Source organism: Triturus cristatus, chromosome 6 (assembly GCF_964204655.1).
Source record: "Triturus cristatus chromosome 6, aTriCri1.1, whole genome shotgun sequence".
NCBI classification, from domain to species: Eukaryota; Metazoa; Chordata; class Amphibia; order Caudata; family Salamandridae; genus Triturus; species Triturus cristatus.
The window spans coordinates 926,800,827-926,828,795 of NC_140589.1; the positions used below are offsets into that span (position 1 = coordinate 926,800,827).

A 27,969-nucleotide genomic window follows, 5' to 3' on the forward strand; every position below is an offset into this window, starting at 1 on the left:
ATGTACGGTTAATCTGGCTTGAGTGTTTTAATATTGACATAGCACTTCTGTTGGCTGACAGTATTGTGAGACATGAATCAATGTACGAACACCATTAGCACCTGAAAAGAGTTTGGTAATTTACCTAAAGAGGTCCCATGTTCTTTTGACTGGTCTTTACTATTCATATGTTTTTTTAATTAGGTCCATGTAGACAGATCTAGGCTGGTTTTCGTATTAACCACAGAGAAATGGAATTACTCACATTCAAATACATCAGTTGTTTGTAAATTTACATTACGTAGATATTCTAAAAATCTGAGAAATATTTTTTTCCAAAGGATGAACTCAAAGCAAATAAAAATACTGGGTTTAAAATGCATATAAAGACCCTATTTTTTAATCTCTGCTGCCCAAAACCCTGTCACTATCAAATTGCAGTTGTTATAATGTAGGTTGAGTACTTTGGTATAATAATTTAATTAAAGGGACTTAACATTAAAAGGCAGGAATCAGAAATTTCCACATTATGGTCCACTATCTTCAATGTAATATAACATATGTAAAAGAATATCTCTGTTTAAAATATTATGTTACTGTAGTTATAAAGTGGTGCATCTATTATATTTTTGTAGCACTTTTTCCAGAATTCCACACAGTGAAGGAAAAACAAGAAAGCATAGTACATTGGAAATTGTGAAAAAATAATACATTAGTGTTGGAGAGAAGGCATGTACTAGAGATAGACTTAAAATAATAGAAAAGGTTAAGCAAAGTAAACATTTGTCTGTCTCTGCACCTGATAATTTTGGATTGGACCATAGACACCAGACCTCACTTTGATGCTGCTTGCGCCGTGGGCTGTGGATAGCAGCACAACCCTGCCGCCACCCGACCAAAGCAACAGCATGGGAGGAGAAAGCTATGCCACCCCCACCAGACGTGTTGCCTTTTTCTGCCAGTTGAATGTAGGAAAAAAAATTAACAAAATCTGGGAAATCTGTCCACAAAAGCTCCAGTGTTGCTTGGTCAGCTCACTTATTTCCCATTCTGGGGAAGACATTTGGAAATTGCTAGAATTTGCTGTTCAGTACCGGCTGTTCCATAGATAATGCCTTACCCCCCCAAGACCATATATCCTTGCACCAATTTCCACGATACTCATAATGAGGGCCTATACGAACTAAGTGTGGTAGAGAAGGAAGACTATTGAGCACATAATTATATAATGATTGGGTGAAGGAAGGGTACTGATCTGACACTCTCCCTGTTTGTCTTTTCTCTCCATCCCTTTCACTCTTACTCCTCTTCCCCTGCCTCTTTTCCGGCCCCTACCCCCTACCTTTGCTTTACTGTTCGAATTTAACATGTCACTGTGTTTTATTTTATTGAGTTCTCATAATGAATGTTATTGATGTTGTTTTGTAAGCTTGCTAGATAGGGATGCACATTCAATGTTGTTTGACTTGTAACCAAATTTATGCCGCCTAAATGACATTATCTGTATTTTGTTGTAGAATGTGGAAAATCGAGGCCCACTCCACATCTGCTTTGAAAGTTTTCCCTCATCCTGCTTTTGTTTACACTGCCAAGTATCACCCTGTGGCTGAATATTTGGTCGTGACAGGATGTTACGACTCCGTGGTCCGCATATGGAATGTGATGGCAAAAGAAATCCATGGACAACTGCTGCAGGAATTGGATGGCCACAAAAGTTTTATTAACACACTTTGCTTTGATGACAAAGGTATTTTCACTGAGTTTTACTGAACAAGCTTTGCACACTCAGATGATTTCCATAGATGTTCATATTTATTGATAGCAGACTGTTTTTGCATATTTTCAGCACCCGCCCAGATTTGATGTGAATGATAGGAATTTTCACCATTAAGACTGTATGATATTTATGGTGATGTACAATTTCAAATTAATATGAATTTTTTGTCAGCTGGGCAATTGTTTTCAAATTGAATTCCATTGTGCAAGGGAACACTGTCCCACCTAAAATTATATACCATGCTTGGTCCACACCTAAAACTGTGGTGTTTTAACCATTTTGTGATTGTTGGAAACGAATGTTGGTGATGGACCCACCGAAGGTGTTTGGGCTTGAGGCACAACTGCAAGTCATGCGATGAATATGCCCTCTTGCACCCATAGGCGATCCAGGTCTGTGAAGTGAAGCTGTACATCCAAGACCATTGAAAGAAGTCTCAGGCCTTGTATAGGTCCTTCTCGTTCTCGAAGTTGAGGGCATAGGCCTATTCCGCTCTCAAGGCTGATACCACAACTGGGCTTCTTTGTGATCAAAGTCATCCAGTACGCCAAAGTCCAACTCAAAGAGGAAACGCAAGGTGAAACAGGACTCAAACTCATCCCACCACTATCTAAAGAGAAGTTACGAGGGCATTAGGGTGCCACTCTGTCTAATTGAGAAGCCGACCTCAAGTTGCCTCGAGTACCCTGTGCCATTGCTGTTGTCACAGGAGTTGAAGGCCTTTAGAGAGGCCTACCAGCAGTCTACCAGTTCCCCAGGCGGTCTTTAGGGAGGCCGACCGGCAGTTTGCGGGCTCCACCTGGCGCACCTTCCTGCCACTCGGATCTGCACAGGGGCGGCTCCTCCGCTAGGGCAGAGGAGCGTCACCCCAATACTTTCTCGAGAAAGCCAAAACATAAAATGGTAATAACTAAAAGTTATTACCATATTATGTTTCCTTTGCACATTGCGGGCGGGTGGATGGGCGGGGCTGCTCTGCTCTGCTCTTTGAGCATGGGAAGAGTGGTTTGTCAAGTCCTGAGTGCTCAAAGACTGTTTGGTCGGCCCTCCAGGGCCGCCCAAATCAGTCATGCACACTCTGTCCTTCTCCATGCAGGCGTTCCGACGAATCACAACGCTGCTTGCAGCGTTGTGATCGGCTTAGGGGAGGGAGCCTGTCTGCCGGCTTATGAGGCAGGAGAGCAGGAGCCAAGAAGACGCGGGACTCGGTGCGGCTGAAAGGTAAGTTTCATTTTTGTTCTTCATTTCCCTCGATCCCCCCACGACAACCTTGTGGTTAAGCCCCCCCCCCCCCGCGACCACTCGTTCCCGCACCCATGAGCAATGCCGGCCGCTACTGGATCTGCAATGGCCTCCAGTTGAGCTACTGCCAGCAAATCCATCCTCAATACCTTCTGAACCTCTGGAATCCACCTCTGCTTGTCCACAGACTTTGGTACCAACTTCCATTTCGGCTCCAAGACCTGTGCTGATTCCTCTTTCATCGACACCAGCCCTGATAATGCCAGTGCCAGATGGGTATTTGTTGCCGACTCTGGTGTTCGAACCCGAGCGGAATTTATCTTGACCCTGACCGAGGTCTCGCTTTGACTCCACACAGGTGTACCCTGTCTCCATACAGCCTGATTCAGACTATACACTTTTCGAAGATGATGATGGTGGTGATTATGGGGATGATTTACCCGCCGAATCCCCCTCCCCCTTATGATGATGAGAGTTTATGCTTGGATTTACAGGAGGTCAGTAGGCTTTATACTTCCCATGATAAAAGTTCCGCCCCCTCGGGACGCCAGTGGGCGAGAGTTCTCCGTTTGCCATAGCTGTTACACATGCTGCTGAGGTTGGCCAAAGACTTTGTTCTGTTGAAGTTAAGCTAAACACACAGAAGTTCTGCAGCCTAGACCTGTTTCCTGTAGGCCCTTACTCCCATACAAAGTCCTAACTAACACTCTTATCGGTACCTGGTCTAAGCCTTGCTCTTGCACAATTGTGAACAGACAGGTACCTTAATGCCATTGATCAGCATTCAGCGACCATGATTTTTCTACACAGCATCATATTCCTGAGAGTTTGGTAGTCTAAGCTTCCCCCAGCAAGGTAAATCCTAATTCCTTCCCAACAACCGCACACTGTTAGGGAGTCAAAAAGGACTGAGGTGTTTGGAAAACAAGTGTTCACTTTGGCCAGGTGAATCCTGAGGTTGGTCAACGCAGTTTACCTACTAGGCTGCTACAAACACACCCTCTGGGACATGGCCAACAAGATCTTTCTGGCAGCCCGAAAGAGTTTAGACATTCCTTAGCTCAAAACATGGGAGCAACCAAATATCTGCTTTGGGTTTGTCTTGATACTACCGATTCCTTAGTGCAATCACTCGGCACTAGAGTGTGCTTATCCTCCATGCATGAATCTGATCCATAGGTTTCTTTTTTGGAGATGTGCAGGCATCCTATATGGATATGCCTTTTGATGGATCCTGCCTATTTAGCGAAAAAGTGAATTCTGCCCTGGAACACTGCAAGGAAAGCCAGGTCACAGCACTTTCTGTGGGTTTGTTGACCCTGCCAGACAATTTCCTTATTTCTTTTGGTCCTTCCAAGGCTACTCCAGTAGTTGGGTGTATAGGCAACGCCACACCTCCCAGTAGATTCTACACTCACCCAAGTCCTTGTGTGGCAGAGGAACGGGGATCAGCGAGGCAATTTGCAAGTCACTTGGGGTGCATTGATCTTCCCAATCACCCTCCAGTGCAGCGTCCGCCCCCAAGCTGCTTTAGTGTGGCCTTAGTGGCACATAACTACCTTGTGGGATGCAGAGTCTGACATTTTTTCCCAGTGTTGGTATCCATTAAATCAAACAAATGGGTCCTCCAGATTGTCCAGCAGGGCTCTGCAAATCCGTTTCTCTCCGACCCACCACAGCTTTCTGCCACATCAAATTGGCTTTTAGAGGAGCACCTCTCGGTCTTACTGCAAGAGGTACAAGCTCGGCTGTCCAAAGGTGCTTTGAGCAGGTGCAGTCCGCTGAAATAGGGATGCGTGTTACTTCTGCTATTTCTTTGTACTGTAAAAAGATTTTAGAAATGTGCCTTCCTGAGGAAGGACAAATTCAAAATGCTCAACTGGATGGTAGACTTGGATCTACAGGACACATACTTTCATTTGCCTGTCCTCCAGTCTGCAGACACTACCTGCAGTTCAAGGTTGTCGGAGAGCATTTTCAGTTTGCCATGCTACCCTTCGGTCTTACCAGTGCCATCCAGGTTTCACAAAAGTGATGGCTGTGTTTGCTGCCTATAATTGAAGGTTGGAGATACCAGTTTTCCTCTACCTCGAAGACTAGCTGTTGAAGGCAGATGCGCCACAGTGAATTGTAGACTGCCTCCAGACGACGGCAGACCTCCTGACATCATGGGCGATCTTGATCAACAACACAAAGACACACCTTACTCCTTCACAGAGGCTTCCTTTTATTGGGGCTGCCTTGGATACTGTGCAGTTAAAGGCCTTTCTCTGTTGCAAAGGAGTCCTGGGCATTCAGGCTGTGAGCTTATTGTTGAGTGGTTGAGAGCAGCTCTTAGGCTTCTTGAGCTGTTGGCCTTATGCATCCTGCTTGTCCCCTTCACCAGGTGGCATATGCAGACTCTGAAATGGGATTTGAAGTCTTAGTGTGCCCAGAACCAAGGAAACCTGTTGGACATCATCCATGTTTCAGAGGAGACTGTACAAGATCTGCAGTGCTTGACCACAATGAGACCAGTGACAGACCCCTCTCCATTTTCCATCCAGAACTGATGGTGGTGACAAATGCATCACTGCTGGATTAGAAGAAGTCTTCTGTGAGAGGTGGTGATCAGAGGATGGGGTTGAGGGCCGTTCGCCCAGCTTTGGAGTCCTTCCAACTGCCCATTAAGGGTACGCTGGTGGAGGTTCTCAAGGACAAAATCACAACTATGTTGTTCTTCAACACGCAGGGTGGAGTGGGGTCCTGTGCCTGGAGACTCTGTGTCTATGGAGGTGGTTGGAACATCAGGGCATCTCCCTGATTGTGAACCACCTTGCAGGATCTTGAAATGCTTGGGCAGATGAGCTCTGCTGGCAGTACATGGTGGATCATTAATGTTGAGGTGCACATAGCATCTTACACCAATGGCTAGATTTGTTTGCCATCGCTAAGGACACGCACTGTTCAAACATTTGTGTATTGGGGTTCCCCTGAAGGTCGCCCCTAGGAGATGCATTTCGACTGGGATGAGACAGGATACTCCTGTATGCCTTTCTGCCTCTCCTGTCCAGAGTTCTGAAAAAGATCAGGAGCAACCTGACCCAAATCATCCTTATGGCCCCGGATTGGGCCAGGAGAGTGTGGTACCCGGGAAATTCTGCGAATGTGCATTGCCCTCCGATCAGGTTATTACTTCGGGAAGATCTTTTGTCACAGCAGCATTGCAGGGTTCTCCACCCGAACCTGAGCAATCCACAAGTGGATATTGAGCGGTGGTAGTTGACAGCATTTGACTTGACAGCCAAAGTTGTGGATGTCATGTTGGCTGCCAGATGCCCTCCCTCGAAGCCTGTTTATACCAAGCACTGGGACACATTTGTGACCTGGTGTGAAGTCTGCAGGACAGACTCGCTACAAGTCAAGCTGTTGGATATTTTGTTATTTGTTTTTCTGTGAGCCCTATAAAGGGGTATTTATAGGCCCTTTTGGCTTTTCTTTGTTTAATGGACCAACCATCCTTGTTCAAATCACCTGTTGTGATGTGTGTTTATTAAAGGTTTAGCACCCATGTTCCCTCCCAAACTGTTTGCGATACCACAGTAGGCCATTTGAGCCGATGCACATCTGCTTGCTGCGTCTTCTAACACTAAAGACTATCTACCTTGTTGTGAACACTTCAGCTCGTCGCATGACTGAGCTACAGGCTATCTTGCTGCATCTGCTCTACACCATCTTTGTTCCAGAGAAAATGGTGCTGAGGACCAGAGTGGCCTTCAGGCCAAAAGTCGTGACACCTTTTCACATTGTGTCAGCCATCACATTCCTTACTTTCTGTGCTCCGCCTCACCCTTCGAAAGAGGAGGTGAGATTTTATCAGCTGGACCCGAAAGAGCTTTAAGCTTTTATATTGATCGTACCAAATTTCTGTTGTTCTGTTGTGCAATCTGTCTCTGTTGGCAGTGGGATAAATTTGGGTGCAGGGGATTAGGAGGACATTTTCTGAAATATAATTTGGAAACAGTACCTCAGAGAGTATATGAAACCACCTCGGAGCCCCCTTCTTTGACCATTCCGCCTTACGGGGCTCCAGAGAACTTCATAGTTTTTGTTTTTCATTCCTCAATTGTCCATTTACCAGTTAATGAATTGTTTTCCTTCACATTGGGGGGAGAGTGTTTCCTATGTACTTCCTGTAGCCTGATTGGAAGTCACACCTGCATCTACAAAACTGTAACAAAAACTGTGGTACACCTGGGTTCATTTTAGCTAAAATCCTGTAATATATTCTTCCGAAGTATTCAAAGGTTCTCTTAACAATACAATGCATTTTGTAAAGTTATTGCTGCTTAGGGGCAGTCCAGATAACCATATTTTGTGAAGCATAATGTTTATTTTCAGAAATAACGCAGTGCATCATATGGAATGTGAAGGTGCTAAGTGCAAAAAATGACTTTCTCATTTTCTCGGTGTATACTGCCTTTGGTTTCACATTACTCATATAATTTAAGCACACAAACAAGAAAAGGAGAAGTGATAAAAATGACCCACTCTGTTTGGGCTTGAAGTTTTTGATCAATGTCTGTGATCCAGTTGTTGGTTTGTCCGCTTGTAAACATTTTCATTTGCCCCTTTTGTGTCTATTCTGTCTGTCATCATCAGGACAAATGCATTGTTAAAGGCATCTGTGATGAGGAATTATAGAGTTGTTATGGCTACTATGACCCTGTCTAGGGGCTGTAGATAAAATGAAGGACAAATTTACCATCAGGCATGTCATTGTGAAAAAGTCAGGGGGTGGCAGCCTTTTTTTGGATCGTTGTTGGTTATAATCTCTTCTGTCTACAAGGCTTCAAAATAGTCATGCTGTGGTACATACTGCCCTGCACACAACAGGTTCCTGACTTTTATTGTGCGCCAAAAAGCCTAGGTCCACATTCCTGTTCACTCCAGCCACCCCCTATATATGCACTTCCTAGGGTTGTCACCATTCCCAGTTCAGGATTTTGCCCATCGGTCTGCACCATGGATCTAACTAAAATGTATGCTGTAAGTACAGCTATGCTTTTTAGTGATTCAGTTTTACCCCCAACTGGCAGCTGTGGCCTTCTTCATAAGAGACCCAACACTAAGCAACAGCAGCGATTTCTACAAGACTTGAGTTGGTCTCTCAAAACTCCCAAATCTTGCCTTGTACCAAGATAGTTCACCCACCCCCTTCCTAGGGTTTCACTTCCGTGGAGAAACAAGACTGTAAATACTCCAATATTTTTCATATAGACATCAGTGCCCCATATGTACATGCAAGGCCCATCAGGAGTCCAAATGGCCCTGCATTCCTCTTATTCCACACTGTTGCCTTTGTATGTGCTCCAGCCAAAAACTGCATGTCCATTGGAGTCAGACCACATGAGCATGGGCTGAGGTGGTACTACTTTGGTGGCCCACACATGAAGTTATCAAATCTTTCACTGGCAGCAACTACAGTTTATGACAGGCTCCTCCCTTGAAGGCTGTAGGTCACACTTACATTTTCTGCACTTGTCCATTGGATTGCAGAGGAAGCTGCTCCTTGTTCAAAGGATACTGTACATCAAGAGATTAGAGGTTTGAGTATGCGTATCCTATGTACAGAAATAAACAAGATAACTTTGTCTATTGCAGGAAGCATAAACTAGTTGGCCCTTCACCATCTGATGTGGCATCTCTTACACTATTTTGCACTATCGGGATAAGCAAATGATCAAGCAACTGTCCAAATAGGGACAAATCTACTTGCCACTAGTGCGGACTGGACGTCAATCATTTTAACAGTTGATGAAGTACCACGCTCTGGTGCTGTTATTGATTCCTCAGATCTTGAAGTGCATGCTCTTTGTCAACAGGAAAAAATTGGTCCTATGGAAATTCTTCAAGTTAGACATTCAGTTGTACCCAAGAGAAAAAGTAAATAACATACACTCAAACAGAATAAATTCCCATTTTGTATTGAATTTCAACACTGAGTAAATAATTTGCACAATATTTTGTATAATGGAGTTGCTCGACGGTGAGTGGAAAGAAAGTGCTTAGGTGTGGGGTGCTTGTGAATAGATAAGTAAAGGTAAGGAATTAATGTGTCAATATATACAATATTTACAGCCAGTTAGATTAAAGCCTGTCTGAAGCTGCTTCACATATTAGTAATCTACACATATAAGATACAGTGTATAGTTTCCATGTTATCTAAATGTGGACAATGATCCCAGTATAGGTTGGTATAGTTAGAAATGTCGACGTTTTGAACCCAGGATGTTTGGAAAGGCAAATTAACCCTTAGAAAGGGGTCTTCATCAGGACAAGGAAGGGAGCAGCCAAAGGTCCACCATTTTACAGTCAGTGGGTTGGCATCGAGAAGGGCCGTGGGCTCCTAATTAGAAGAAGTCTGATTGTTTCAATGATGCTTTGTCATCTTCGGACAAGGAACAATCGCCAGATTTTGCATCTCCATCCAGCCTTGTTCCTGCTGACGACTTGTATCCTGAAGATACATAATTTGGATGGCTCAACTATCTAATTTGGAGTTCTTTTTATGACACTAATTCCACTGCTCCCCCCTAATCTATCCTGTCTTCACTGATTTCAACTACTTACACTTGCTTCCCTTGTCTCTCATGTTAACCTAGCTCTTTCCCCTAGTACTTTCCCAAATTGATTTAAATATGTTACTTTTGGATTTATTCTAAACAAAACTCCATACATTTGGCTCTTCTGTTGCTAATGTCTCACTTCCGCCCTATTTCTTTCTCTCTCTTAGCCTCATGATCTTGTCGTCTACATCTAACTTGAGGTTATGCTTTCTCTCCCCCACCACCATTTTGGTGTTGGCTGTGCCAATTCTGCAGAATTTTCTCTCTAACAGACCCTTTGATTTAGTTTCAGCTGTCAGTTACTTTCTCCTTAACTTATTGATATTGTTTGATATGGTTGATCTCTCTGTTGTCTATTACCTATTCCATTCCTTAACAAAATCCCCGGTGGTTCTGTACTTCACCCTAAGATGTTGGCCTTTAGTTCTGTTCTTAGTTTTTGCATTATTTATCGGTACATGGCAAACCTATGTTTCCCTGTTGTTGTTGAGTCTTCAATTGTTCTGAAATGAATTGTCTAACCTATTTTTATTTGTTGAGTATTTCTCCTGTAACCATCCTTTTCTATTAGATGAATTGTCCTTCAATGCTCTCTCTCTTTCCTACCACAACATTTTTCACTCCCAAGTCTGTTTTTTAATATTCTCACAAACACATCTCCAAAGCTTGAAAATACTCCACAGTTTGCTAGATTTATCATTGGCAAAAGGTTCTCCATTTATCCCAAACAATGACATCATAATAAAACCTCTCAGTCTGAAGACCTTTCACACGTACCTGTTTCCACTTTTATTGGAACATTTATGATTAGACTGAAAATGTTCATTATACAATACATGGCTTTTAATGCAGTGCTTTGTTCCTTATCTTTGTCTTCTATCAATACAACTATTTCTCCTTATGCAAAAACAACAGTTGATGGACAGAATGCAGAAAGATGTCATACATTCACCCCAGTACAGAGATCTGGGCCTAAATCCATAGTTTTTTTGCTCACCATGCCGTTTCAGTTTGAACCCAACCAAATGCAAATCAGTCTTGACCCTGTGCCTCATGAGAACAGTCCAGCCCGAACTGCCAAGCCAGGTCCTCCCTGGACTGGAAACAAGCATCCTAGGACCGGTTTCGGGGTTTCACCCCTCTTCAGCCAGGATAGCTTGATTCCAGTGGCATGGAGAGCCGCCGCGTTGCCGCTAGTAGCAGTATAACACCGTTGAAAGTTTAAACTGAGCAATGTTGCCATTTGTTGCCTTGTGACGCTAACATGTTGATTGATTATGCTCAGATTTTCAATATTTTTATATAATAAGTTATTTTTCACAGCTTTGCTCTGTACGCAATGTCATTATTGCATTTCTATATCAAAGATGTGTTTGTTTTACAGGTTTAATTTCAAAGCTCAATATGTACCTCTTTACAAATACATTTATTGAATGTTGCTATATTCATTGGAGCCCGGGAGAGTTCCCTTCACCTACCTATCTATATTTTGTGTAATAAATTGGAAATCATTTAGTTATCAAACATATATGTTATAGTTGTAAGAGAACATTTTTCTTTGCTTCTCCATTCTCATCTTCAAGCACATTTTTTCCACTGCCTCAATGCATCCTTGCTGGATTCAAGTGTAAAAACTCACCACACCCATTCTAAATAATAATTTAAAAAAAATCTCCTTCAGTTGGTACCTACATCAGTTGTTTTAAAAAGTCACCAGCTTTCTACAAATAAACGTTCTAGTTTCTTAAGTTTTAATAATTCCTTTTTGAATTTCTTCATGCAATAAAATGAACAACATATGGTTGGTATAACCACATATCAAACACCCTGTCTCCAACAAGGGAATTTATAACCCACCCCTGCCAGAAATCCCAACTTGGTCATCCCTCCCACTGATCCTCTCTATTCATTTACTCATTTCCCATCACTGTTAATCACTAATTGCTTTCCCTTCACAGTGTAATTCTCATAGCAGGCAGTTGTGCTTGTCTAGGACCCCTATAACTCGCAATGTCATCAGACAGTAGATTATAACGTAATCCTGATTAAAGTACAACACATCTGCACCACAATGTTTGTAAAACATGCTTTCTTTGTCTTGAGTGCTGCTTGCCAGTTTTTCATGGGCTAAAAGATTTCAACATATGGTTGGCATAACCACATATCAAACACCCTGTCTCCAACAAGGGAATTTATAACCCACCCCTGCCAGAAATCCCAACTTGGTCATCCCTCCCACTCATCCTCTCTATTCATTTGCTCATTTCCCATCACTGTTAATCACTAATTGCTTTCCCTTCACAGTGTAATTCTCATAGCAGGCAGTTGTGCTTGTCTAGGACCCCTATAACTCGCAATGTCATCAGACAGTAGATTATAACGTAATCCTGATTAAAGTACAACACATCTGCACCACAATGTTTGTAAAACATGCTTTCTTTGTCTTGAGTGCTGCTTGCCAGTTTTTCATGGGCTAAAAGATTTCAAAATTTCGGCAACCAAAGATTGACCGTCTGAGTTGGTTTCCTGCCCCAATATGCTAATATTACCTGTCTACCTGCCAGGAGGAGGCCGGAGATAGTTTTAACTTTATGTCAAGCAGGGGGTTATTCCTTTTGAAGGACACCCCAGTAGAATCACATATTTGCATTAGTCGATATTTCTTCCTGTAGCCTGTGCTAAAGTTTCTAATGTCCTAATTAGTGGCTCCAAAATTACATCAATGTTAGCGATAGTGTTATCCTATGTTATAAGGGCTGGATCCTGAAGAGAACTGACAGAGCAAGTGACCCTGCCTGAAAAGATCATACAGATGTTAGGGAAGCAATCGAGTTTTGGGGCTTTCATAAACTTCTAGATTGAAGGTTCCCAATGTGAAACACGCTTCTTCTGTCTTTGAAAGCTTTTTCAATAATTTCCCTATATTTTAATGTGGGTCGTTCTTTAATTGTAAATATGTATTTGAGCCCTGCAGTTGTCATGGACTTATTTACATGATCCTTCTTACTCATGATTATGACAGCACCCTCGTTATTAGGTACTTTAAACTGTTAATCATTCCCCCTGTTCATTAGATCTCATGTGTCTTATTAACTGAACAAAATGGCCATTGACTTTGGACCAGTTTCCCCATATCAAAGAGTATGCTGCCTTTCATGGGTTGAGAAACCTAGTTCCCCATTCACTGGGTGAGCTTTTGGTTTGTTGTGCAAGATCCCAGCAACTTCTGCTCGAGAACTCCTAAAACTAGCACACATTCTTTCTAGGGCCTCTGGAAAACTAAGTCATATTTATAGCACATTGGATGGTATGTAACGTTCTGTCTGGCACCTTGCTCGATTGAGAAACGAAATCCATATTAAAATAATGAATGCAGAGGATTTCTGAACGTTGTTGATGATTTGCAGTCTCCGTCACTGAGGATAACATTTGCCTTGGACTATAGCACCTCACTGTATAAGTTCGATAGAATTGTTTGGAGTCACACCTTGGTCCTCAGAGGCGTTAGGAAACTTTTGCTATCTTTCGTGATCATTACATTAACTGACTTTATAACCCTAAGTAAAAACTATTTTTTAAGTAAAACCTCAGATTGCACATTCAGTATGTCTTTGATTAGTGCGCTCCGGTTTATGTTAATAAATCCAAATGTTATTTCACTTTTTCCCTGATACTGGTATTCTTATTTTGTATGAACACTACGCCAGTGAGTGGCACTCTTCACTTCCTTATGTCCTGATCCACACAGTTATTCAGTCATCGCTTGTGCACATTATGCATAATAATTTGGATACAGTTATTATCTGCCAGTTTATTCCCCTTTTAGCATCATGCTATCATTTAACCTGAACTGGTTTAAAGTTTCACTCAAAGACATCATTGATGTATACGGCAACAATGATGAACTGAATATAGATTTTTGCACACTAATAGCTCTACAGATAATTGCATACGCTGCAATTTCATTTGGAAAGTCTGTCACTATTTTCTTCTTTCTGATCATATACTGGGCTTTGTATCTTCTTTTTTTTTTTTGCGACTAGCATTCTATGTTCTGATGGATACATCTGCCAGTGGATTCCTCACCTTGTGAGTATCCCCTGCGCCATCATTCCACAGAACTTTTTTCCCCAGCTCTCTACGCCGACGTGGACGACGTCATAATGCATCGGCTCCGCTCATGACTCCGTATGACATCACCGGAGCCATAAGAGAGCCACGTCGGCGTGATGACGTCAGTTCCCTTTTTTCCGCGCCGTCGACGCGCAACGGTTTTCCAGCACTCTCCTGCTACTTTGTAGTCGTGTAGTGTGTTACTGTTGGAGAAAATTGTCATGTCTTCGACTAGGAAGTCGGGTTTTAAACCTTGTAGGGAATGTGGGGGCCACATGTCAATGACAGACCCCCATGAAGATTGTTTGTGGTGCCTTTCTTCTGACCACGACGTGGAAGATTGTTCCAGCTGCAGAAGGATGAATCCCAAGGCCTTGAAAGAAAGGGAGGTGAAGCTCTTCATGGCCAAGGCTAAGAAGGAGAAGAGAGGTAGGAAGAAGGAGAGATCGAGACCGGAGTCGTTGACTTCGCATTCTTCGAAGTCGAAGAAACATCATAAGAAGAGGAAGCATTCCTCTCGGCGCCGGTTTTCGAAGAGCAAGGAGTCGAGATCGACTTCGCCTCGACGTCGAAGTACGGATGTGTCTCCTTCTCCATCTAAGTCTCCAGAGGGATCTCCTTTGCCGAATCGGACTCCGGCGCGGTCCCCGGGGCGGTCCCCGGCGCAGTCCCCGGTGCAGTCCCCGGCGCAGTCACCGGCGCAGTCACCGGCGCAGTCACCGGTTCCAGTGGAGTCTTTGGCTTCTGAAGCCGAGCAAGAACAGGAAAAAGAGCCTTCTCCAGAGCCGGATGATCCTGCAGTGCCTGTTGAGGACACTGCGGCTCCGGTACCAGGTACTCCTCAGCCGGATCCGGGATTATTCCCTTATCCGCAGTTCCCGACTCCGGGTGCAGATTCGACGCATTTTTTAAATGCGATGTATGGGATTTTCCAACGGGCTGCCTTCCCATCCGGCGCACCTACTGGTCCCGTGGGTCCTATGGCATACACTCTGGGAGTGCCGCATCATTATGCTCAGGCCCCGTTTATGCCCTTTCTGCCGATGACGCCTTTGTGGCAGTTTCCGACGCCATCTGGGGATCCATCTTGACTTCGATTGGATCGACCTTCTTCGGAGCCTTCCTCGACGCCATTGCCGACTCCTTCGGCTCCGTGTCCGGCGCCTCCGACTCCGGCGCCGCCGACCCCGACACCTCTGGCTCCACGTTCGGTTCCACCGACTCCGTGTACGGCGCCGCCGACGCCAGCTCCTCGGATCCGTTCAAGGAGAGAGGCCCAGAGGGTCTTGGAAGAGGAGCGTTCTAGAGTGGAGGTGGAAGAAGGTGAGGTGGATACATCTTCCGACGAATTTGAAGGGATTCAAGAGGCTAGTGGCCTTGATACGACTCCGGAGTGGGAGCATTCTTCCTCTAGGTCCTCTCCACCGCAGGAACTGGCTCCTTACCATCTTGTGATAAAGAAGGCCACAGAGTTGCTGGACTTGCAGTTGCCCTCTGCGGAGTATAAACCTAACCTTCTGACGGAGGTGTTACATTTGCCTACCTCGACCAGTGAGCCTTTGCTGCCTTTTAATGAGGCTTTTTTGGAGCCAGTTATGGACGTCTGGCGTAAGCCACTCTCTTCGCCGGCAGTCTCCAGGCAGGTGGCGAGAAGATATAGGGTGGCACCTGGGGATCCAGGTTCTCTATCTTCCCACCCTTCTCCAGAAAGTCTGGGGGTACAGGCGTCATGCTCGAAGCATGCTTCAGGAGCTTTTCCTCAGACTCCTGCGGATAGGGAGTCTAAGAAGGCAGATCAGGCGCTAAAAAGACCTTTTCTTCTGGGAGCATGGCGCTTAAGTCCACTAATGCCACCTGCTTGCTAGGACGCTATGTTCATGCTCTTATGGACTCTATGAAATCTTTAGCCTCTAAGTTGCCAGAAGGTGATAAGGCGTCCTTTATGGAAGTGGTCACGGACACTCAGGCTGCTGCAAGGCAGGTGATTCAGTCGGGGCTTGATACGGCTGATTCGGTGGCAAGGATAATGGGGTCATCTATAGCCACTAGGAGGCAAGCGTGGCTTCGTTCGTCTGGCTTCTCTACGGACGTTCAGGCCACATTAGTGGATTTGCCTTTTGACGGACAGAGACTTTTTGGTGAAAAGGCTGATTCCGCCTTGCAGAGATTTAAAGAGAGCAGGGTGACGGCAAAATCTTTAGGTCTGCAGGCTCCTGCTAAAGGATTTGGGCTTAAGAAATTCAGAGGTTTTGGGAGGTCTTCATTTCGCTCCTTCCGGCAGCAGCAGCAGCAACAGCCGCAGCAGAATCCCCTCTATAGGTCCTATAGAGGGAGACAAAGAGGTCGGAGAGGTTCTGGCCGCAACCCCTCTTCATCTTCTGCCTCCTCTGCTCCCAATGAAGCTTCAGGGAAGCATCCCTAGATCCCCGATCCTGGATCATGTAAGACCTGTTGGGGGTCGGGTGCCCCACTTTCTGCGAGGTTGGAAATCTGTTACAACCGACCTTTGGGTTTTAAACCTCGTGGAGACTGGGTACGCCCTTCCCTTTCGGGAGTTTCCTCCCCCTTACCCTCCTTGCCAGGGTTACTGCTCAGAGGACCATCTACTTCTTCTGCAGAAGGAGGTGCTAGCTTTGCTTCAAAAGGGTGCGATAGAGGTGGTTCCAGAGCAGGAAAGGGGTCAGGGATGCTACTCCCGGTATTTCCTGATTCCCAAGAAGGACGGCAGATTGCGTCCGATACTGGACCTCAGAGTCTTGAACTTTTACCTGAAACAGGAGAAATTCAAGATGCTGACCCTTGTGCAGGTTCTTCAAGCGTTGCAGCAAGGAGACTGGATGGCGTCGGTCGACTTGCAGGACTTGTACTTCCATGTCCCAATCCTGAAGTCGACCAGGAAGTATCTCAGTTTTTACGGTTGGGTCGCAACATTACCAGTTGCGGTCCTCCCGTTTGGTCTTACTACCGCACCTCGAGTCTTCACGAAGGTGATGGCAGTGGTGGCAACCCATCTCAGGAGGTCAGGGATTCCGGTTTTCCCCCACATCTCAGCTCTTATTCGACTTGGGTTTTTCGATAAATGTGCCCAAATCTCACCTGGTGCCCTCTCAACGCAACCTGTTCATAGGGGCGGTACTGGACACTACTGTGTGTCGAGCATTTCCTCCACCTCAAAGAATTCTCGATATTCAGGAGATGGTCCCTTTATTCCACAATGGAGCGGTTGTTCCAGTTCTGAAGGTCCTTCGCCTGCTTGGTCTGTTCGCCTCCTGCATTCTGTTGGTCAACCATGCACGCTGGCACATGGGGGCGCTCCAGTGGTGCCTCCGCAGGCAGTGGTATCAGCACAACGGAGATCTCAGGGAGTCGATCAGGATCTCCAGAGAAGCTGCAGCGGATCTATCTTGGTGGAGCGTGGAGGGCATTCGGTCCCAAGGAAAGCCCTTCCATCTACCTCCATCGGTGGCCACAGTGATAACGGATGCATCCACTTTAGGGTGGGGTGCGCATCTGGGGATCTGGAGATCAAAGAAGTTTGGTCTCCAGAGGAAAGGTTGCTTCACATCAACCTTCTGGAATTGCGGTCGATCCGTTTGGCACTCAAGGCCTCCCTCCCTTCCCTTCGCGGTCAGTCTGTTCAAGTCCTGACGGACAACACTACCGCGATGTGGTATGTCAACAAGCAGGGAGGAGTGGGGTCGCATTGTCTCTGCAGAGAGGCGTCTTTGGTCCTGGGCTCAGGACCATCAGATTTGTCTGTTGGCAAATCATCTGGCCGGGGTGCTGAACGTACGTGCGGACATTCTCAGTCGGCAGTTCTCCGCCGACCACGAGTGGAGGCTCCATCCGGAGGTGGTTCGTTACGTCTTTCGGATGTGGGGAACCCCTCGGGTGGACCTGTTCGCCACCCGCGAGAACGCGCACAGCCCGTCATTCTGCAGTCTCCAGTTTCCGATGCAGGGGGCATTGGGGAACGCGTTTCAGTTGAGTTGGGGCTCGCAACTCCTTTACGCGTTTCCTCCCATACCCTTGATTCCTCTGGTTCTGAGGAAGATTCGCCAAGACCGGGCCCAAGTTATTTTGGTCGCCACGGATTGGCCAAGAAGGGTGTGGTATACAGATCTTCTCCACCTCTCCTTGTGCCCTCCACTCAGTCTCCCTCTGAGGGCAGACCTCCTCTCGCAGTCGGAGGGGCAGGTTCTACACCCCCACCTCCAGAGCTTACACCTTCATGCCTGGAGATTGAAGGGGGCAACCTCAGTTCTTTCTCTCTCCCGCCTGATGTGGTGGATGTTATTTTATCGGCCAGGCGACACTCCACCAAGTCCATTTACTCATATAGGTGGTCTAGTTTGTTAAATGGTGTGGAGAGAGATCCATTGACCCTTTAAAAGCCCATCTTTCTGATGTGCTTCAGTTTGCTCTTTCCTTGGCTCAGCAGGGCTGTGCTGTGGCCACGGTCAAGGGCTACCTTTCGGCCTTATCAGCTTTTCTATGTCTTCCTGATCAACCATCATTATTTAAATCTCCGATTGTACTAAGGTTTATCAAAGGCCTTACAAACAAGTTTCCTCCTACTCCTTTTGTAATGCCACAGTGGGACCTTAATCTTGTCTTATCTTTTCTGATGGGGTCCCCGTTTGAGCCTCTTCATAGTTGTCCTCTGAGGCTGTTGTCCTTTAAGACGGTCTTTCTTGTAGCCATAACCTCGGCAAGGAGGGTGAGTGAGCTTCAAGCTTTTAGTTCTAAACCCCCTTTTTTAACATTACATGCTGAAAGGATGGTTCTCAGGACCAGGGCTGCTTTCCTACCTAAAGTAGTTACTCCGTTTCAGTTGGGGCAGTCTATTACTCTCCCTGTTTTTTATCCACCTTCTCATCCCTCCAAAGAGGAGGAAAGATTTCATCGCCTGGACCCGAAGAGAGCTGTGAGCTTTTACTTGGACAGAACGAAGGACTTTCGTCTGGACGATCTGCTCTTCGTGGGTTATGTTGGTCGTTCTAAAGGAAGAGCGGTGCACAAGCGCACTTTATCGAGATGGATCATCCTTGCCATCAAGATCTGCTATGCCCTGGCTGGTAAGGTTCCTCCTGAGGGTATTAGGGCTCATTCAACTAGAGCTAAATCATCTACATCTGCTTTGGCCAGGGGTGTTCCTGTGGCAGATATTTGTAAAGCCGCGACTTGGGCCTCCCTCCATACTTTCGCAAAGCATTATTACTTGAACTCTGAGATGAGGAGGGAGGGCCACTTTGCGCGCTCTGTCTTGCAGGACTTTCTGGTATAGGAAGGTGGACACCCTCCTCCGGGAGTGGGGACTGCTGTGGGAATCTATTCACAAGGTGAGGAATCCACTGGCAGATGTATCCATCAGAAGAACAAGTTACTTACCTTCGGTAACGCTTTTTCTGGTGGATACAGTGTCTGCCTGTGGATTCCTCACTGGCCCACCCGCCTCCCAGTTGTCCACCTTTGTATACCTTAAAAGATGTCTTGCTTGAGATGTTGTTATGCTTTCTGGTACATTGGTAGGAATGCTTGTTTTATTTAGCTTTCCTTTTTGTTTATGTACTATGTATATTTGATTCTATATTGTATACTGTGTATACTTTGAATCTGTCGTTGGTCCACCTGTGCACCTCGGGGGCACGGAAAAAGTGGGTGGAACTGACGTCATCACACCGACGTGGCTCTCTTATGGCTCCGGTGATGTCATACGGAGTCGCGAGCGGAGCCGATGCATTATGACGTTGTCCACATCGGCGTAGAGAGCTGGGGAAAAAAATTCAGTGGAATGCTGGCGCAGGGGATATTCACAAGGTGAGGAATCCACAGGCAGATACTGTATCCACCAGAAAAAGCGTTACCGAAGGTAAGTAACTTGTTCTTCTCTTTCCACACTGAGCACTTATTTTGAATTTGTTTGTAATCTGCAATGAATTCTGATTGAACTTCACTTACAAAGTTTTTTTTCTAATTAGCCACATGGTCTTTGTTTCTTTCAATAATTGTACTGTGGTTTAGTGAATTTAACACATAATTGATTGTATTCATCTAAAGGAAGACCTCTTCTGCACATTGTTGTTGTACATATATATTCATGTCCAGGTTCCAATTTGGGTCTGTGTGGCTGCTCCTTTAGCTTAAACTGGTAACAGTTAAAATAAACCTTGGGTTCTCTACCTGCACAGTTAAGTATATACCAACCAGTTACTTTGCAACTTGAATTGCAATAGCATCTGAGGCCCTGGAACATGACAGTACCCACCATGCCTTCTGCCTAGTGACCTATGACTGCCTCAGGACCCAGAGAAAATACCTCAGATTCATTTGCTTGTATTCTTATTGTTCCACAAACGTCCTGTATTATGTTCTCAGCTCAGAATTGTAATTGTTTTACATGTTATGCCTGTTTGTTTAGTTACTAAACGTCAGTCGTCTGTACATGTGGTTATCAATTCTACCATATTTCTAAAATCTACTCTTTCCCTAGTTTTCAGCCTATGAAACTCTTTTCTTACTCTGGCTTAAGTCTCTTTCACCATTGGCCCATGTTCCATCTAGTGATCTACCTGTCCTCGTAATACCTTTGGGCAGCTCCTCCAGAAGTTGACTATATACTTTCAAGCAACATTTGGATGAATATATATTTTGAAAATATACATTTTAACGAAATGTTTATTCGTTGATTTTTGATTAAGGTGTGATTTGGTATCTTTCACTGTTGGTGTTTCCTTCAGGTCAATCCTGCCAGTGTGATATCAGAGTGAGCTAATGGAGTGTGTCAGGGCTAGAAAATGATAGGTTGTTTCTTTTCATGGAGTTGTTGAAAATAATTATTATTAAATTGAAGTGGTTTGCTGCTTACTGGTTTCCTTGGTAAGACTTTCTTTTAGTCTTGTGTGTAAATTCATGAGAGGCGCTAAGAAAGTCTGGTGGACCTTCTATCCTTGATTGGGCAAAATAATGTTAATCAATTTCATAAAACATATTTTCTTGATGGAACAGCTCAAGTGATGTGATCTAAATATGTTACTATCATGATAGAAAGTGATACATTCGCGGACTGCTGCCCCAAAATCACCTATGCCAGAGTTGTTGGTATATAGCTTATGTCTTCAATAAAAAGCTTTTATCTTCTTCCTTAAATAATGCATTTATTAACATTGATTTTTATAATGATTCACCTTAAAAAACGTTTTACTGCCAAGCAAAATATATATTTAAAAGGTCACAGCAAAAGATAAATATCCCTTAGAGAAGAAGAAAAGTATCTTTCAACATGAATTACGTAAGGAAAATGTTGTGCCCTTCGGAAGAGGAAATTAGTCTTGGGTGACAACAGGAACCTATTTAAATAGGTTTAGTGATTTTAAAATGATTTACTAAAACAGCAGTCTCTACAACATGACATTCTTTCACAAATGTGATTTTAATTATGTTGTGCCAATGGGGGGATTTCTAATATCATAGGGATTTTTGTGTAGTAATCCGGTATAAAAGAAGGTCTGGGTTCGCTACTATTATTTTTAAGGGTTTCACAAATCATGTCAGTTTTTCAATAAACCCTAATATTGTCTCCAAATGCAAGATATTATTTAGTGTTTTTCCCAAACATTGCATACCAGGTAAAAAAGTAATGCAATCAGGAGTTGTGTATAATTTCATGTTTTTTTAATTCAGTATATCCAGGAATATTGATTTCTTAACCCCACGATACTGTTTGAGGAACATTATCTTTTGTTGTAGTTTTCTGTGCATACATCTCTTTAGATCATCATTCCTTTGCAAACGATATTTATATCACAAATTGAGAATAAATTCAAGTTGTCTTTCACAGGGATTCATATGTTCTCAGGGGACAGCTCAGGGCTAGTAATTGTATGGAATACCTTTGTCAGTGGATCATCTAAAAAAAATCAAGTCCAGCACTGGAGCATTAAGCAGGTAATTATTTTCTTTATTGCCATTATCAATTTACACAGTACTTTGCTGCCACTAGTGTGACCCTGAAGCATTGTTACCTGTTTGAAGAATTCTTTGATGCACATTTTTGATTTGTAGACAGTATCGTGGTGTATAAGTATGTTTGAAGCGACTGCATTTTAATGCACCTTTGCGGTTTCAGCAAAAGAATTCAGTAAAAAAAATGTAATAGGCTGTCAATGCAGAAGACACCGTAGGCAGTAGATATTCATGATAAGGTCACTTATATGCAATAGAAAGGGCTATAGAATGAGCCTGTCTTTCTTCCTTTTAGAGAGACATCCCTTTAACAGATATTTAGAAGAGGTCTTCCGTACATGTGAACTCAAAACTCAAAGTTTGCATCTCTAAAGCCCGCTGAGGCTCTGCTGTCAGAAACGTGGTGGTTCTCCCACCTCAAAATGAAGAGGATGATTTGTGACCAAGCTCCCATTCCACCAAATTCTGAATGAGGTTCATAGTCACCTAATTTAGCAGAAAGTATCCATAGCTTCAAAAGATTTTTCACCCAAGATATGTGCAAGCCCCATTTGCAAGTCTTTACCTTTTGTCTCTAGATGGAATTTTGCCATTCCTTGAACAGATTACGATCTTTAGAACCCTAGGCCAATGCAGCTTTTGCGAATGTGCTTGTGAGAAATATTTTTAAGGCCTGTACTGCCTGTTTCTTCCTATAGACTGAACTTAGCAACATGAAGCTTTACTTGGAATTAGGTGGGTTTGTTGAAACACCATTTTTGTGCCTTTTTATTTATTTATTTTTTTTATGTGGAAAAGGTCACTTTAATGAGGCAGGTTCACAGCACAATATCAATGCAATACAATTCCCGTCACCTTGCAGACTATTTTTTTTTTTTTTTTTGTGCGAAAACCTTTATTGCACATAAAAAAACTCAATACAAACATGGGCCTACAACCACCAGGGCCGGCCGCTAATATATACATGGTCAACAACATCAAGGCAGTAATAGGCCCCCTGGGGCTCAGCCGAATTAACAAATTACTGTGTGCACCTCAGAGGTTATCAGGATACATAAATTTGAGAAATACAAACAAAGAAAGAAAAATAAAATAACACCAAAAAGCAAGGCGGAAACCATCGAAAAAGGGGCGTCTAACCACAGCCGGGGGACCACACAATACCTACTCCACCCTCGGGTGGTAAACGAGGATGATCAAGGGGGAGGTGGGGGCGACGGGAGAGCCACAACCATCTACAGGTAAAATGTAATAGTCCGGGAACCTCAGGATCAGGGGGACAAGGCAGCATCAGATGTGTCCACGAGGGGGGGTGTGCAGATGTTCCCTCGGTACGCGTTCCACTGACCCCAGATTCTACCCCACGCCCCCGGCTTACCCCGAGCCACATACACAGTCTTCTCTCTGCACATGCACCAATCCATGTTCTCCTTCCATACTGACACGGTGGGAGGCCGCCGGGAACCCCAAAGCTGTGCGATGTCCCTCTTAGCAACCATGTTCCCAAGGGCCGCCCACCGAGTCTGAGCCGCATTATAGTCATTAGGCTCCCACACGTTCAGCAAACATCGGCGAACCTCAGGCAACAGAGCGACCCCAATGACACATTCCATGACAGCATGCACCCAGCGCCAATACTCCGCCACCTCACAGCACTCCCAGAGAACATGGAGAAAAGTGACGCTGAGCCCACAGCCGCGCCTACAGAGCCCGTCTGCAGAAAAACCCATCAAAACTAAACGAGGGCCCGTCACGTAGACACGGTGGAGAATTGTAAGCTGGACAAGACGGAGACGCGCGGGTATGGCCACCTCCTTAGGGGAGGACAGCGCAGACTGCCAATCCTCATCGTCCAGTTCTACCCCATCCCCGATCCACGCCTCCCAAAGACGCACGAGGAGATCCGCCCGAATGTTTATTAGTTTTTTATAGATAAGGGAAATAGTACTGTCGGGCAAGTGACCGTCGAGTATGCGGTCCTCGAGTGGCGAAGACACAGGGACTGCAGTCTCAGCCCCGAAGTCCGAGAGCAAGGCGTGCCGAACCTGAACGTACCGAAAGAACTCCCTCTCACTCAATTCGTACTCACTCTGCAGCGCAGCAAAGGATTTAACCGCACCCTTCACCCAGAGGTCACCTACTCTGCTGATGCCAATCGTGTCCCAACGCTCAAAGCCCTTCGTCGTCCAAAGGCTTCCCAGTCTTTCAGACGCAAACAAGGGGGTCGCACCCGTCAAACGATCATTCGCAGCCTTCCACGAGCGTACTGCAATCTTAGTGGGACCGGTAAAGTTCCTCCCAGCCGATCTGCGCTCTGTTAAAGTTGCCGCCAGGCAACAAAAATCTATCCATTTCGAAAGCCGAATTCGGACCAGGTGCGTACGTTGCGTGGTTAATAGCAGATAGCTGGGAAGCCCAATAGTACCTCCTGATGTCCGGGAGCGCAATGCCCCCGTCATACCAGGGGAGAGTCCGTTTTGCAAGAGCAATACGTGCACGACCATCCCAAACAAGTCTCCTTTGTAAGCTCTCCACTTCCCGGAAGTAGGCCGCCGGAATAATATCAATGGAGTTCTGAAGTGCGTAAAGGAATCGGGGAAGAGACATCATTTTAAAAAGTATGTTTTATTTATTGTTGTTTATTTACAACTAGTTCTGTATGAGCCACCCCAAAGACGGTCACATTCACAACGCCTAGAGATTACAAAAAATACATATGTTATACAGTGGCGCATATAGACATGAAAGAATAAATGATTTACAAGGGCACAATTGAGACAACAATTCCATTTTAGGAGTAGAAGCATGTATGGACCTCTTCAGTTTCCATTAATACTTCACTTGGCTGCTAAGCATTTGAGGAGAATGAAACAGGTTACTACAAAGTGACATTAGAAAAGCAGGTGTTTTAGTTCTTTTGTGAAACTTTCTAGGATTATTCTGAATTTCCTGCAATAGAATTCCAGATCTTGGATGTGCAGGATTTTGAAAGTGTGTTTTTGAAGATATGACTTTCCATGTGAGAAGAGTTTCAGAGATGTGTTGGAATTGGAAACCTCTGAATGAAGGGCTTGTATCATAATACACACAAGTTTCAGTACTTTTTGGACTTTGATGGGCAAGACATGGTAGTAAGACAAAGATATGTAATATGTTGGTATAACGTTTTGGCCCTTACAGCAGCCTCGCTGCAGCATGTAGTGCTGCCTTCAGTGGTGCCAAGTGTATTTTGAAGACCCGATGCCTGGAGGTTTTCGAAAGTAAGAAAAGGGACGAGATATCGTTTGGCGAGGAGACTTTCAAGCAAAGCAGAGTATGAGCCTGCAGGAGATATATTGTTCTGAAGGGTCGTACTAGAGATCAAAAAGATTTAATGGTGAAAAGGGAAGGAGAGTGAATTGATGCTGGCATACCAGGAGGCCAGGCTCATTATGATTCACAACATTTTATTTGTTGATGGTGGATCCAAAAATAACAAGAGAACCATATCTAGAGCATGCCTTTCAAACCGCTTCTGAAGGATACCTCTAACTGCAGAGTCCTCACCTTTAGAATTTCCCCAGGTGTCGGACTGGATCACAAAGATTTTTTCAGCTTAGCGTGAGTGCCGGTAGGTGGCCTCATGCAGCTGCGCATTGACTATGTTCCGCCCCATAAGTGAAGGCTGGATTCGGATGAAACTTTTTGCCATCGAGGATCGGTCTTTTGGGTTGCCTGTTGGCGGTCAGCAGCTATTTGACAAATGTGGCTACTGACTTGTCAGAATGGGCTGTTTCAACTTTGATGGCCCTGGTGCTGGTTCCAGGGAGTCAGCAGACTGACCTTTGGAGTCACGTCTTTGGTCTGTGGCTGGAGAGTGGCTTTTCCATGAGCCAAGAGCCCCATTTACAGTCTACTCCTTGCTAGCCGAAGGTGTGGCAGGTGCAGACCAGCAGTCGGTACAGCCTCGCTTGTCAGGTCCAGAGTGTCAATGGGGCAGACTTTCTTTGGTCCTTTCTCCAGTTCCTTGATGATCTGAAGTTCAGGGTAACAGGGGTGCCATATTTATGCCCAGAAAGTGCCTGGGGGGATGGTGCTGTCTCTAGCTAGTGGGCTACCAGGATCCCTCCCATCCTGTCATGACTGATGGCTATGTGTGGCATCTAGCAATCTCAGTTTTCACTATTCTGTCCACTCCTAAGAAGTCTGACCCCTTCCTTGGATGTTAGAAGCTTGGTAACCCACCCTAAAGATTTGACAAATGTTCATTCCGATTTGCAACTGGCCTCACCCCTCTGTTCCCATCACCAGTTTGTCTACCTGAACAAGGGGGCAGTACTCGACTTTCCCTTTGAAGCCCGCTTTTTGGGCTAACGTTCTGTTTGGCTTCCTGCAAGAGCGAGTTGACACCTCCCTCAGTGGCAGGCCTCTATTATTCCTGAGACTGGGATTCAGTCACACTACTCCCCAGGAGGGCAAAAGGTTGTCAGGTGGCCAGCAGTAGTGAGATGCCACTGAATAAAGACTCTTAAGATGAGTAAAGTTCCGTGGGATTACCTTAACGCGTCATCGTTATTTTTGCCATTTAACTTGACAACAAAACAACAGTTTATGTCCATGAAAGATGCTACATATTCCCTGTTGCACATTGAAGAGTTGGACCCGTTACCATTCTCTATTGCGGAAACAGACTCAGCTGTCTGGCTCATCCATGGGCTGATAACTCTCCCATTTTCTTTATTTAAATTCACCTTGTGTATGAAACCCTATCCACTGGATTGTTATGAGCCATTTGGAAGTGCGTTCTTGCACGAAGTTTGGTCTCTGCCTTTCACATACAGATGCCTTAGGGATGATAAAGAAGTATACCTTACTGGGGAATCATGTGAAAACACAACAGGTCATTTTCCCTTGTCTGTAAAAATATCAAATTATAAGGCGCTTGCAACCTTATGGCCCCGAATTTGGCATGTGTTTTACGGGGTACACCCGTGCTGTCTCTATCACCGACTTTCACACTGCTTGCCAATGGTAGTTATTTGCTTTTAAATAATGAGGATTGCTGCGGCATGTTAGCAGGCATCCCTTACATAGTAACTGTTTCACAGCGTGTAGTTTGCTGTAAAAATGTTCTTTTCCCACCCCCACACGGGAGACTCGATAACTCGATTTGGCCTTCCATTCCGACCTTGAAGGCAGATTTCAATAAGTTGAGCAGAATAAGAGCATTGTTATCCCAAAAATAAGTTTCTCTTACATCTGCCCATGAGACATTCATCCTTCACGTGGCTAATACTCGTACAGAGGTCCAATAATTTCTTAATACTGACCTCCCAATACATTTTTGTGCGTAAATTCACACTATCTTCAATGCTTCTAACACTACTGGCATTGCCCATTTTTTTAAGGTTGTGGGCTCAGGCCTTGTGACCTCTTTCCAAACTATATTTGGTGTGATACCAGCTTTTATTCATTCTAATTTTTTCCAGCGTCTTCGGCGGCTTCCCCTTATTACTTGCCTTAGCCGCTGGGATCTTGCTGTTGATTTGCCTGCTACGAAATGGTTGCACTTCCTGTGGCTCTGCACGACGAACTCCGGCTGCAGATACTCCGTAGCCGCATGTTTAAATGCTATATTGCCTTGCCCTTGGCCACACTAAGCGTGGCTTATGGATTGTCTTTTTGTGCTGCTTATTTCACTTGCGTGCAACCTGTCTTCCACTGCTTGGATTGTCCCTTTGAATGGGCATATCTCTTTGCCTCTCCAAAAGGGCATTTCCTCCACCTGACTTTGAACTGCTAATGAGTCCCTTAGTGGCCCATGAACAGGAATGTTCCGGTGTTGGGATTATGGCCTGCGCAGCGGCACTGGGAGTTCTGGCTAAATGGGATATCTTTGCAGCAGCAGATGATTTCCTACAACGCAGTTACTTTGAATATAACGCAAGCTGTCGTTTAATGGTGCTGGAAGCGCCCCTAATTGAAGAACATGTATGTTCATTCACTATACTTAATTGAATGGCAACGCTCTTTTCTGCCGAGAACAATGACTTTCTCTTGGAGGCTATTGCAACATATTGTTCGTACACCCTGCTGGATTGAATCAACCACAGTATCCATGTTTCTTTTTTTTTTAATTATTTTTATTTTTTATGTGTGCCTTTTTAGACAATTTTTTTTTGCTTTCTTTCTCTTTTCAAATATTCCTCACAAATCAATGGTATCACTGATACACATGCTCTTGATTCTTGCTCAGACTTTTGAAAACTATGTTCTCTCTAAGACCACTGTCCCATGGACTGACCA

General features: G+C 44.7%; 1 protein-coding gene across 2 annotated transcripts in view; it reads left to right on the plus strand.

Moving 5' to 3' along the window:
- Positions 1 to 27,969, plus strand: part of AHI1 (Abelson helper integration site 1) — a 971,238-nt gene that overhangs the window by 237,923 nt on the left and 705,346 nt on the right. For both annotated transcript variants that reach the window (XM_085611599.1, XM_085611600.1), the window contains 2 exons: positions 1,497 to 1,726; positions 21,560 to 21,666. In XM_085611599.1, coding sequence (XP_085467725.1) covers positions 1,497 to 1,726; positions 21,560 to 21,666 — 337 coding nt within the window. The remainder of the gene's footprint in view (positions 1 to 1,496; positions 1,727 to 21,559; positions 21,667 to 27,969) is intronic.